The 14,191-nt window shown below is 38.2% G+C and overlaps 1 protein-coding gene across 27 annotated transcripts in view; it reads right to left on the reverse strand.

Annotated features, from left to right (window-relative positions):
- The window catches only part of LOC121327141 (disks large homolog 1-like), a 187,648-nt gene that overhangs the window by 113,328 nt on the left and 60,129 nt on the right, over positions 1–14,191 (reverse strand). Inside the window, exon 1 of one of the 27 annotated variants that reach the window (XM_041270970.1) lies at positions 4,885–5,173. The exons of the other annotated variants lie outside the window; for them this stretch is intronic. Within the exon in view, the coding sequence (XP_041126904.1) occupies positions 4,885–5,076 (192 nt within the window). The 5' untranslated portion in view covers positions 5,077–5,173. Of the gene's footprint in view, positions 1–4,884; positions 5,174–14,191 lie in introns of those variants that run through there. 27 annotated transcript variants of the gene reach the window in all.

Raw genomic sequence — 14,191 nt, forward strand, 5'->3', positions numbered from 1 at the left:
TCAATTCTTATCTCTACTGTAATTTATCGTCTTTGAAAAGATGTTGCAGTGTCACTGTCAGTGGTCTGCTGTTCTGTGACATACAGACAATTACAAAAATGGCTATTACAGGCCATAACAGACAATCACTAAACTCATATAAATTAATTACAGAGTACAGATACTGAAGCGTATATTTTTGGTAATCAAACACATTACAATTTTGGAAATTACACTCGCCATGCTGTGTTGCTGATCTGCTACAGGTTTTGGAGGTTCCACAACACTATTTGTTGTCGATCCCCATTTAGTCGCTGTCTGTATTGATCAGTGGGATCCCACTGCCTTGCCGGCAGTTAAATGCAGGGTTGTGGCCCCTGAGCGCTAAAATTAATTGGGTCTTCGACTTCATCTTCTATGTTTTCAGCGGCAATCGCCATGTATGTATCTTTTCGTACATAACTTCCGGTTTCACTCCCGCCAGCATGATTTTTGAGTGGGTGTGGCCATACACTACACAAAATCCATTATCTCTTTGTTGTTTATTAATATTTAACTGCATAAAAACTATTTAGTTTCTACTGATGAAATCTATACAGAAATATATTGGTATGTTTGACTTGAAAGATACTCTAAGCTTCTCACACAGTTAAATTCCTCAGATCAAGAGGACAGATCAATCCAAGAGGACTGATCTGTTAATCAAATCTGAAGTCATTCAATGCCTACGTTGAGTCTGACTCTTAAGGAAACAAGAAGGTGTGACAGACCAGTCCCTTACTATTATTTCAAGCCAGTTTAATCCTGATCTGGTTTTCACAGAAACCAATTGAGTCTCTCTAGCTACCATATCAAAAGGGCTGTTGATAGTTAAAATAGTACCCAAATGTGTCTACTTTTTTCAGAAATACACATGATTTTAGAGTAGTAACATACATATTTCAAATTCAGAATTCATTAATAGTGTATTCATACACATTCGTGTTGTACGCAGGTAGTCTCATACACACTATTGTATTTTATACTATTGAAGTATGGGTTATCCAAGTGGTTACGGACATTTCTTGACTCAAAAGCCACCTGTGAAAGCTTGTGTTGTCGAAAGTTGTTACAAATGGCTTAAATGCTCAGCACAGAAGTTACGCATTCCACTAGTTAAAAAACAAAAAATACTACAATATAAATATGTATTTTAAGACTAGCCCGCAGAGCAGTATTGATGGCATTTAGGCAGAGAAAGAGCCTTTTGACAACTGGTATTACAAATTACCTAAAACCGTGTAGTAAAACAACTGATTTACAGCAGTTTGTTTGATAAATGGGCTTCAAAATAATTTCTTGCCACCACAAAGAACCAAAATCATCAGAAACAGCCAAATGGGAATCATTAAATATAAACACCTCATCCCTTGTCAGTCTGAAGCAGTTATTGGGATCTGTAACACAATCTGCTATGGGGACGACTGCAAGAGGAAAATATTTTTTTTTCATTTTTTTGTATCCAAATGACTTTTGTACACTACAGTTGGGACAATAACAGAAGTTCTGCGCCACCCCCCCCCCCCCCCCAGCCCCCTCTAAAACAAGCAGTCATTGCTGCTATCGAAACCTTGACCACAAGACACTCTTGTAAACAATTTTCCAGGGAATTAATGACACAGAAATAAATACTCATTAATAAATGAAACACAACTAGAAAACAATGCCTGCTCCTGTTATTAAGCTGCTCGTCTCAAATGAGCAGACAGGAGTCGGTACAAAGAGAAATGAGCAATTGATTTTTAAACCATCATCACCTAAAGTGTAATTTAATATTTAGCTGTGCGCACTACAGTACAAATGATCCCTACGATCTGTAACTCTTAGCTTTACAAGGAGAATATCTGTACCGTCCCACTTCAGTATTGCTGGTAGTTAGCCACATATGGTTACAAGTAAAACAAAAGTCCCCTCCTGGTTGACAGTGTTGACAATTACTTATTTAGACTTCTGTATGGGTCTACGATCAAGAAAAAAAGTGTCTTAGAATTATTGCATCAATTAGGAAGGAAGTGTTGAGAGTTACCACAAATCATGATGAATCCCCTTACAGACTGTACAGCGCTGTGCAATCTATTTCACAAAGCAGCACGATGCACTGAAGCACATTCAACATGCCCCACGCGGTTCCGCATTTCGAATTTCTCCATTTGACTTTCCAGCATCCTGGTATGTAATTGGCCTTCAGGGTACTATTTAATACATAGTCAACCCTGCCCCTGTCGCTCACTAACAGAGCACTCTGCAGGTGTGAGCTTGAACAGCTTGCTCTGCCACTCACACAGCTGCTACCAGGGAAGAGCACTCCGGTTTTTCAGAGCAGGTCTGTCATTAAGAAAAACAAACAGATTTGGCCTATCAAATCAAACTACAGCTTGTCTTTTACTGTAGACCTATGATAAGAATAAGTACTAAAGTTTCAAAAAGCAAATACCCCTTGCCTTTTTACAATGGCTTGCCATCATTCTGATTGGCTCTTATTACAATATCTCAATTTCATCTTTCAGTTTGAATCCATTGAGGTGGTTCCAGAGATACTCCTCAGTTCTACTTGTCTGCCACAGATAAAACCTAGGCGAGATCAGCCAGTGTTGTTGTTCAAGTCTGGCTCTTTGGATCAAGTTTCCTTTGGTTTTGCTGGCATTACACTGCTGAGCACTAGATGGGGCTGGCACTTACCAATATAAAATATATTTTGGCTGATTTACTGTAGCCTCTTATGGCAGCAACTAGAACTGAAGAGCAGCTGCTGAACTTAGACCCCTTAACACAGACCCATTAAAAAAAAAAAAAAACACACACATTATTAGATTATTTGCATTATGAACCACCAGAAGAATTGCAGACATGACAATGCTCAGTACAAAACAAATGCCTGTGGCTATGAGTTGTATAGGATGTTTCTGGCATTTAAATGCTGCCAATAGAATTCTGAGAAATTAGGTGAAGACCCTCAAGAGTTAATTCATCCACGGTTGCAAGCATTCTCACCTAAGTGTTGGACTCCTGCTTGCCATTTTGAAAATGCACACGCAAAAAGTAGTTTCAATTATAGTCACAAAGCAGGATTTGCTACCCATTAAAAGTAAACCAGCAAACATACAGTAGTTGACCATTATGGTAACACTGCTGAATGCAATGCTGTAAACCACATGTGACTGACAGCAATTCCAGACAAACTCCCCAGGGAGCCAACACCCACCCCCAAGACAATTATATCCAGAGCAAAGTCTTCTATTGAGAAATGCTGACAATGTACTCTCCTGCAGGAAGCAGAAAAAGTTCATTAATAAGACCACAAGCCAAATAATTAACAGAAAGTGCTTCATGGGTATGCCAGTCACAGTTCATGCTGTCTAGGAATCATGTTACTCCCCTTTTCTAGTCCGTTAGGCCAGACAGAAACTTTTAACGAAAATTATAAAGCTTCCCGTCCTAGCCCAACCATTCACTCATCCATAACTTAAAGTGACATTTTCAGAAAACTCTCCTCACAAGCTAACCATTCTTTATGACAGCTATCCCACTTTAGCCTGTGTACTCATAGTTGTCCAAATTTAGACCTACTGAATCACACAAATAATAAAACATTACCCTCTGGCTTAACTGCACAGCTTATTCAGGGTAAATAATGAGTTTACTGATTGAACAGATGATTTCTAGCCATTTTTGATGATGAGATTTAAATAAAGATTCTATAAATCCAATAAATTGTATGTTTTAGAAATGCAGATTTATAGAACGATTAAAAAGAGCATGAATTGTCGGGTCTATTATTTTTTCACGGCTTAACTTTAATTAAAATGACTATGCAAATCAAAAAGCTATATACAAAACTATCGTCCTATTTTCCAAATTTCAGAATGGATTACACAAGCATAGGAGACGTCAAGGTGTTTCATAAAAATTCTTTGAAGCACCAATAACAAATATTAGGAACAAGGGACACTTTGAGCACATCTCAGTCAGGCATCAAGGCAAGTGTGACAATGCTCACCCCGTTACATTAAATAATAAAGAAAATACTACAGCAAATGGATGATAAATACATCTCATCATGCTGCTTCTCTCTACAGTAAGGATTTCTCTATATCAATTTAAAAACTGCTGTCCGACTTCAGACTTTTTTTTTTTTATTCAAAATGACAATTAAAACTATATTTATTTTTTAATGTCCGACCACGTCTCTGTTTCAGTGTGCATCGCCGGCAAAAAAAAGTCTACTGCCAAACATCCAACAGTACAGAAAGCCATCTAGACGCTTTTAAAAGGCTAATTTAATTAATGATGCACAACAAAACACCTTAAATGAAAACATATGAAGGGCTGCAGAAAATGTGATGTTGTAACATGTGCTGGGTTAAAAAAATAAATAAAGAAATCTAAAAATGCCCATGGCTCCGCTTTTGTAAACCAAGAACTGCCATCAACTATCACTTTTGTCAGTCAGGAAGCATTTTTAGCCTTTTTAGGTCTCAGATGCTATAATTTCTCCAAAGAAAATAAACGGAACTGGCGATGATGAAAAAAAGAAAGATGAATGCTTAATGAAATGACATACAGCACAGCATGCAGCAGTTAAAGACCTTTTACATAAGAGTTTAATAGTGCACATACATGTTCATCTATTACTGCTATCTGATCTATAATGCGTACAAATGCTGTCCCTCATTGATTTGTTCAACTGGTAACAATTAGCTGGCGTTTAGCTGACTGGAGTTTTCGGATAGCACCCAGCATGTACACTTCCTAAAACCTGATAAACAGCTTAAATGGTAAAAAGCAATAACTGCATCTATTTTCATCTCTGCAGCTTTACAAAGGTATTACATGAAATGCAAAAGGAAAATAATAAATCAGACCCACCTTGCATCCAAACATTAGAGAGACAGTACTGTTGGTGCATGCTACTTTACAGTGGCACAGCATTGGAGAAAAGCAGTCTGAGTTTTTGAAGCTGGGAGACATTTTTTCAGAGCATGGGCACTTCAATCGATCAGCGATTGAGATTCTAGAAAAATGTCTCTGTAGTCGCTGCCTGCTGCTTGATTTCAACATCAACCCCTCACTCCACAGCACAGACAGTCAGAGAAAACAAAGAGATAGCATGTTGTTGCTTTCTGCAGCAACCCTCATAGTCCATAGTCCCCCCATCAGTTTTCAAATAACATTCTTCAGTTTTTATTTTCTTTTTTTACGCACAAATTAATGAAACACAGAGGTAAATATAAGGAAGGCAAAAACAAGCCATGATGTTGCTGGTGTTTTCTGTTTTGAAGTCCACTATCAAGGGACAATACTCCAGGGGTTAAATGGCTCAGGGGGGTAAATTCTCTGCCAAACTCACAGCTGAATCCACTACGGCAGCTCCACCTGCTGCAATGCAACTCCTGCCATATCGTCCATGAAGGGGAGACTCCAGCAGAGCCACCGCGTACACAGAACGCTGGATGCATGGGGGAGGGGCAAGTTGTTGCAGCATGGGGCTTATTACATGGCCCGTAAGAGATGAACTGAACAGTTTGCCTGCAAGGTACCTTTGCGCTACATCACTGGAGATGAAAAAGATTCTGGTTTCAAGCACTAAGGGAATATTAAGACAGCACAGAGATGACAGCCTGTGATGGATATTAAAATACAGGCTTCTATGTTAGCTTTTAGTTCAGAGAGAGAGAGAGAGAGAAAAAGAGAGAGAAGGTGGCATGGTCCAATCACTTGATTTAACAGACCGACTAGTGTTTCGAAACAATAAATTGCCCTGGAAAGAATCAGTGACAGAAGTAGATCAACACATAATGGCAAGCTCAGCTGGAGTTAATCTCTTCAGTGCCACAGGGCATAAGAGTTATACACACAGCAAACTCCTGTTTGAATAATGAACTTCACAACTTACTTAAATACGAAATATGCAGCATGCCAATATCATAAAAAAATAAAATGAGACACTGCTTTCAGGAGCTCAAAATGATTACATTTTCCTGAGAAAGAATACTAAGTATTTCAGCAATTTTTATACTACCAGCAATTCAAATGATAACAAAAGTATTGAACACAGCTGTAAAGAAAAAAAAAAAAGCCTGTTTTTTTTTCCCACAGTCTAGAGCAAAAATGAAACAGCAGTCATGTTACCTTGCTCAGTTTTCATTACTAGTAGTATTTTCAGTGTAACAGGGTCTAGCATGACTTCTACAAACTATTGATTGTATTCCAGAGTAAAAACATATGTTTGAAGCTATACTAGCTCCTAGAAGTTTTACTACAGTAAACCGAAATTTGAGCAAACAAATTTGTCCCTACGTTGACTAAAACTGTTCAAATTTTGGGGTTAGGTTACAGTATACCACTCCACCACAATTGGTGGCATGCTTACGTTAGAGATGATGCTTAGTCAACTTTTAATATAAATTAAAAGTTTAATAAAAATTTTCAAAATAAATATGCCTTACATGGCAGTCCCGAGTTTATGCAACTTACTGGCACTACAAAAAAAAAAAAAAAACTATCGACTTTAGTTAATTATGAAGACATTATCATAACAAAGACGCAGGGGAGTCCAGTGTGAATCAGTGTACTGTGCACAGCACATTAAAATATTCAAAACACAAAATAAACTTTTCTGAATAATTGCTCTAAATGGTATCTCGGATAGTCCAACATTAGTGCTCATAAGAATCAATGAAACCAGGTGCAGGAAAATAAAATGACATTTCCTGTTGGCAAAACAGCACAGAGTACAGCTATAGCCCCAATCTCGCAGGCCAGGGTCAAGAAGTGTAGGCCCTGTCCCAAGCTCACTGTAAGGTTTTTCAGTGTCTACTAACCTTTATCTGAAAATTTTTCTAGCTTGACATCTTTATCTGGAAACCCAAAAAGTCACATGACCCCAGTGTGGCCGCCAATTTAAGTTACAGGTCAAAGTGATTGGCACTGTTAGGCGTTTCCATAACACTAAAGATCTCAAATGGTTTAGAAGATATTAGCAGTTCAAATAGCAGTGGCTGGGTTCAGAAAAGAGACAAGCTCCCCTCACAGGAATTCCGAATGATGATGTAGAGAACTCTGGAAGAGACAGTGTGAGAAGTGACCCACTTTTTTAACCAATTAGCTTATACCTGCATAACTAAACACCTAATATTCTGTCCATAGGTAACTGAACTAGGGTGGAATGATCCAACAGCAAATCTCATACTAGATTTTTTGTTCCCATCAAAAGCCGATTTATAAACATCTGAGGCATTCCTCCTAACAGGACATTACGGATGTGACTGCAAGGCTACAAAGCCCAAGGTCATTTTTCAGTCATCTCTCCACTGTACTCCAGTGTTCACATGGCATTCCCGCCTCCAGCCCCCCCCCCCGGTTTCCGGTTAGGCCTACGGATGCCCTTTTGGCCCCGTCACAGTGGAAGTCAGTACATGTGCACATGTACAGGGGGGTTTGTAAATGGGTGGGTGGGTGGGGGTTGTATTGAAACCTTGAAACCTAAGATTTGAATTAAAATACATGGAACTTTATTTGCCTTTTTCTTTTTACAAAATATTGTTTATTAAGGAAATGTATTCTTTGTTTATTAGCTTAAATCTGCTTGACCAACAGTCGTGTTCTTCATAAGTAAATTGTTCTCTTGTAGCAAGTCACATTACAACTCAAGACCGGTGTCTACACAGCTACCATTACACTGTTAAACTACAGGGTCCTGAATACGGCCCTGGAGTCAGCAGTGCAAAGTAGGTTGAATACTAGTTTCCTGTTAAACAAGTTAAGAGCTGCACTGGAATATCTAAAGTGTGTAATGTTGTATTCAAGGGAATTGATCCAGTACAAAGACTGATTCATACTTAACTGACGCACCACTGTGGAGTTAACATAAATCCCAGTAAATCTGAAGAGCAATAAAAAGGAACAACCAGCTCTTCCTCTCAGAAGAAGGCGGCGGCAGCTGGACCATTTTTGAAGACGGGGTATGACTTATTGCATTTGCCTCCATGATCCCTTATTACATTAACATGCCTCTTGAAGGACACAGTTGTTGATGTGTTATTTTTTAATGGTGACAGACCTGTGTTCTTGCTATATAGCATCCTTGAAAAACTGACAGGTCTTCTTTACGAATGGGGCAAGGTTATGTTTAAGGACTTGTCCCAACTAAAGTTAACTCTTGTTGCTGCTGTGTCCCACAATGTTTTTCAAATTTCACATGGTGTGTGTAAAATTTTTATATTATATATATATATATATATATATATATATATATATATATATGACACAAACACACAGTACCGTGAAAGTATTTGTTCCGTCTGATTTTCTGCATTTTTTTTTGACACTGAATGTTATCAAATCTTCAACCAAAATCTATAAGATAAAAGGGATCCTGAGTGAACAATTAACACAAAATTGACACTTATTTCATTGATTTATTAAATTAAGTTATGCAACACCCAATGCCCCCGTGTGAAAAAGTAATCTCCCCCCTTAGATTCAATAACTGGTTACGTCACCTTTAGCAGCAATAACTGCAATCAAACGCTTCCTGTAGTTATTGATCAGTCTCTCACAGCGCCGTGGAGGAATTTTGGCCCACTCCTTCATGCGGAACTGCTTCAGCTCAGTGACATTTGTGGGTTTGAGCATAAACTGTTAGTTTCAGGTCCACAACATCTGAATGGGGGTTTAGGTCTGGACTTTGACTAGGCCATTCTAAAACTTTACATTTCTTGTTCTTCAACCATTCTGATGTAGGCTTGCTTGTGTGTTTCGGATCATTGTCTTGCTGCATGACCCAGCTGTGCTTCAGCTTCAGCTCACGGATAGATGGCCTGACATTCTCCTGTAGAATTCTGATACAGAGCAGAGTTCATGATTCCTTTAATGATGGGAAGTCGTCCAGGTCCTGATGCAGCAAAGCATCCCCAGATCATCATCATCATCACTTTGGATTTAGGCCAAAAAGTTCACTTTTAGTTTTGTCAGACGACAAAACTTTTTGCCACATGGGCTTTCTTGAGTAATGACTTCCATCTTGCCACCCTATCATACAGGCCAGATTTGTGGAGTGCTTGGGATATTGTTGTCACATGCACACTTTGACCAGTCTTGGCCATAAAACCCTGTAGCTCTTGCAAAGTTGCCATTGGCCTCTTGGTAGCCTCTCTGATCAGTCTCCTTCTTGCTCGGTCATCCAGTTTGGAGGGAAGGCCTGATCTAGGCAGGGTCTTGGTGGTGCCATACACCTTCCACTTCTTAATAATCATTTTGACCATGTTCCAAGGGATATTCAAGGCCTTTGATATTCTTTCATACCCATCCCCTGACTGATCTGTGCCTTTCAACAACTTTGTCCCAGAGTTCTTTTGAAAGTACCTTGGTGCTCATGGTTGAGTCGTTGCTTTGAAATGCACTAAATGAGCTAATTTAGGATTGCTATTACAAGGGGGTGGACACTTTTTCACTTGGAAGTTGTGGGGTAGGATGTGTAGATAAATGAAAAAAAAAAAAAAAAAAGGTGAAAATTTTGAAAGGGGGTGTAGACATTCTATAGGCACTGTGTGTGTGGTCTATGTGGTGTGTGTGTGTGTGTGTGTGTGTATATATATATATATATATATACACACACACACCAAAAAGGCGTACCAAAATATGTATGAATTTACAGTTTTAATGTTATTCATATGGGTGTAGAAGAGTTTATGTTTAAATTAATGTCATTTAAATTGCAGTGGGAGGGACAAAACTGAAAACAGTGTGTGGCACGTAGCTCTAAATCCATAGTTTCAACTAATATTCAAAACTTGCTAATCTATACTTCTGCAAGGACAAAAGGGACCTCAAAACATCACAGCCTGTTCAAGTGGATAAAAAAAGAGAACTTAATTGCTGAGAAAAAATAAAACAATACCAAATCATTAAAAACTGGCTTGCATCCCTACTAGGGTAGTTAGTTTCCATTTAATTTCCTTTTCCATTAAACTTTAGGATTAAACACGCTTAAACTTGAACATTGAAATATGAAAAGAAATGGCCCACAATGTAAACACTAAAACTAACACCTACATTTGGTCTGCATGTTAGACAACCTTTAAACATTTAGGCAAAATTGCAAACATTCAACACATGGCTTAAATGCTTCAACTCTTAACACACCTTAACCCTACTATCAATATAAAGTGTGGTTCTTTTAAAACCAAGAATTCAAGACCAGCATACTGAAAACAACTGCATTCAAGGTAAGAGAGTTTCATATATTAGCAATTGGTGCTTTAAGGTAGTGACAGCAAGGTGGGGTTATGGATTTGAATAGTACAGTATACATTTTCTTATATTTCTGAAAGACTTATACAGTGCATACAGTGAATATTACATACTATCAATGACATGGTTTCAAAAGAAATCCAAGGCAGACACACTTGTTTTCTTACCTTTGTTTAATTTTCATGATAAGAATAACAAACATGAGAAAGAGACAAAAAGAAAGAAAAGAGAGAGCGAGAGAGACAGAGACACTCATACATTTATCTTTAAGATACCACACTGGATTCTCATTTGCTTTGGGGGACACTGGTTATGCAGTCACATGGGCTCTGTTAATCAAGGTCCTTACATTGCGTAAATGAAATCAGAAGCTCAGTGACCTCTGCATTATTCTATATTGTATGTCTGCAAAGTCACACTACAAAGCCAGCTCCATTTAAAATGCGATTAATTCATAAATACCAATTTATTGAATCGCGAAGGAAAGGCATACTCCAATAAACTAACCTGGCACCTCAATGATTTTATGTTTGACTGCTTTAATGTGGAAAAGATAAGCTTAAGAAACTTGTCAGAAAAAATAAACCTGGGGTCAGTTTGATCCACTGTTAAGTCACAGGCTGCAAGTCACTGCACGGGCGAATCCGAGCAGTACACACTTACAGACATTGCATTTTATTTTTAAAGGGGAAAGGGAGAAAACAATGTGCTAAATACACTCTATTCAGGTTTTTAGGAATACTGCTGCAGCTAAAGAAATTGCATATTTCAAATGTGATTTTAAACACACTCTTGCTGAAGGGCAACACATTTTAGAGTGTTCTCAGCCGGAGAGCTTAAAATGCTTAAAACACAAACTTAAGAAACGTGTTTATTTATTTGCTCCATCACAACAGGGTATACACTGAAACAACGCCCTAAAAGGTCAATTTTACAAAGCTTACATAATAACCCATGTACATCTCAGAGTTGGTGTTTAAGTTTTGCTTTTTATTGCATAATTGCTAAACGGCACATGGCTGTTCAATAATTATGCTGCAGCACCGGTTTCTCGAGGGATTGTTATTAATGTGCTACCATTTGCACCGCAAGAGCTGCAGGGGGAGGACAGAAAAGACCAGTGTGGCACAGCACAGACAGGAATTATTAATACAGTTACATTACTTAAAAGACATCTGGTGCATCACAGATTCAATTATTAAAGCAATATTTGCATTGCAGGGTAACAAAGTAATGAACACATTGCTTTAAAATCAACACCCTCTCCGCACAAGCACTCTACCGTTTACCCAGGGGAGTGGAATGCATTCCAGTGCTAGTAAGTGTTACCTGCCTCACAAATTGGAAGCGACTCCATTATGTAACCTTCGGCTGTACTGCAGCTTTGCTCCAGACTAGAATAAAAAGCCCCAGAAGACAAATACGCTTCTGCTGCCTGAACGTTATTAACAAAATGGCTGTATTACCATGTTATACAAATATCTACTTGACTGGTGCATGACGATTTAAAGACTGGTAGGAAAAACATTACTAGCAGTAAATGGGGGGGGGAATGCTCTGGTGGTGCGCAAGGGCTTGCAATTGCTGAGGTGCTTTATAGAGCTTCACTGGGGGCCTCGTAGGCCAGCTGATGACCCTAAGAGGCGGTCACTTCCTAACCATTGCTTGCCCGCTCATTACTGCATATTGACGCTCCTCAGATCAACGACTTCCTGTGGGATTCTACTGAGCAGTCGGAAGGAACAATGACGTAAATGTTATAAAACTGCCCAAAATGATGGTTTTACTTCAAGTTTAATAGGACACACTTGAGCTACAGACCTCCTGTAAAGACTGTGGCGAAACTGCTGTATGTAGTACTGACAATCTTCATTACGAGGGTGTTTTTAAGGTATAATGCGTGTGTTAAAGTTGTATAACAATTAGTTTGATACAGGTTTATTCTTTTTAGATAGTATCTTACTGCATTAATTTACTATTGACAACTTGAAATCCTCTGAACAACCCCTAGACAATCACAGGGCTCTCTTAATCAGATTCCAAGACTGTTTGTAATGACCACAGTTTCCTGTGCACTGAAAAGTAGTGCTCTACTTGTTCCAGTTGTTACTGCCATGAAACAGAGCTTTTAATGTTGTAAACAAATATTTAAAAAGATACAAGATGTGGTAGTGAGCAGCAAAAACTAAAATAAACCAAAACTTCATTAAATCAGAGAAACAGAAATGCAACCCCTGCCTCCCCGCATCCCTCAGAATTGAAGTTAATATTGTCAAGTAATCAAGTACAAAAAAAAATAATAATAAAATCAGGTCACCTAAATGTTCAAGCACAACTTACCAAATTATAATACTAATAATTAAAAAAAAAAAAAAAACAAACACACACACACACACACAGCTAATGCAGTGGTTTAGGTGATGACAATCTTCTTGACATGAGTTTCAAAACTATGAATTTACACATAATTAATGCACCAGAAGGAGATCAAAGCACAGGAGTTTAAGTTGAAGAAAGTCTTGCACTGTTACTGTCTATATGCTGGTTGCGACTTTGAGCACTAATGAAATACACCAAAACAGAAATTTAATAGAAACAGCTGCACTGACCTAGGAATGTTTCACATTTGGTTATTCACCAAGGTGGCTAACTTTGTCTAGTTACACCGATTGTAAAAGTCAAAGTCAGTTGGCAAATTTGTGCTGTTGCCATGAAAAAAACACTATCTGAATTGAAGGCTAGCTTCCAACAAGAAGTGTTCTGTGTCCCTGTGAAAATTCAGAATTACATCGTTTTTATACATATTCACTACAACTCATTTGAAGGCTTCTCTTCAATAGGCTCAAACTAACAACCCAATCCACTAAAACACCCACTTCACATCACCTTTCAAACATGTCATTTGATCATTCTTCCAGCATGCATTACAACTGACATAACTTAAAATGCTATCAAATTTGAATATATGTACAACAGCACTAGACCTTTGGCTGCTGCTTCACTGCAATAGATGAATTAAGGAGAAACAAACATCTACTTCAACTTACAGTGCGGCTGCTGAAAAACAGCACGCTCACACATACACAGTGAAGGGCGAATTGGGGCCCCATGTCTGACCAATGGACAGACCAAGCCTGTTCCGAACACTCATTTTAAGAGAGTCATGCGCAGCAGGTCAAAAGGAACCCTTGCGTTAACTGCGATAACCACTGAACTAGAGCAAGGTTAATCACCAACTTTGAGAGAACATCTTCATGTATTAGGAGCTGTCAACCATTAAATTAAATCTCACAGATCATTCAATTCAGTTTTCTGTACAATGAAGACGATTCATATACAACTAAAACTTTGAGAGAGGCCAGTAAGCTGGTAGTTTTAAAACTGTTGCTTACACACACACACAAAATAAATAGCAAATTATCCTATATACAAAAGGTCTGTATTTTACCCACTGAACTTGATTACCAAACTGCAATCAGTAATCCATAATTTAAACTGAAATTAAGACAAATACTACTTTTAAAAAAACTAGCACCAGAAAACCTGTATGATTCTTTTTTGCATTACAGACAAAGGATCTCGTATTGGTTTTACATGAGTAAGAAGAATGATAGTTAAATACTAGGTTTGGTCCTAATTTCATATTAGACCTGCCATTCTATATCCACAGAATAAACCCCAGTACCTTTCTGTTACATCATTACAATGTGCAATAGGACTCCCTTTTTAGACAAGCAATCCTGAATCCAGCATCACTTAATTAAGAGAGACAGCTGCTTGACAGGTACGTATTCATGGATCTAAACTGAATTACTACAGTATTATGGTTCTAAATATTCACTCGCATAAACATGTACACCCAGTATCATGGTCAAAACAGCAGCTGAAGTAATTCAGAACAAACAGAAGTTTGCATGTATTT

This window comes from Polyodon spathula, chromosome 14 (assembly GCF_017654505.1).
Source record: "Polyodon spathula isolate WHYD16114869_AA chromosome 14, ASM1765450v1, whole genome shotgun sequence".
NCBI lineage: Eukaryota > Metazoa > Chordata > Actinopteri > Acipenseriformes > Polyodontidae > Polyodon > Polyodon spathula.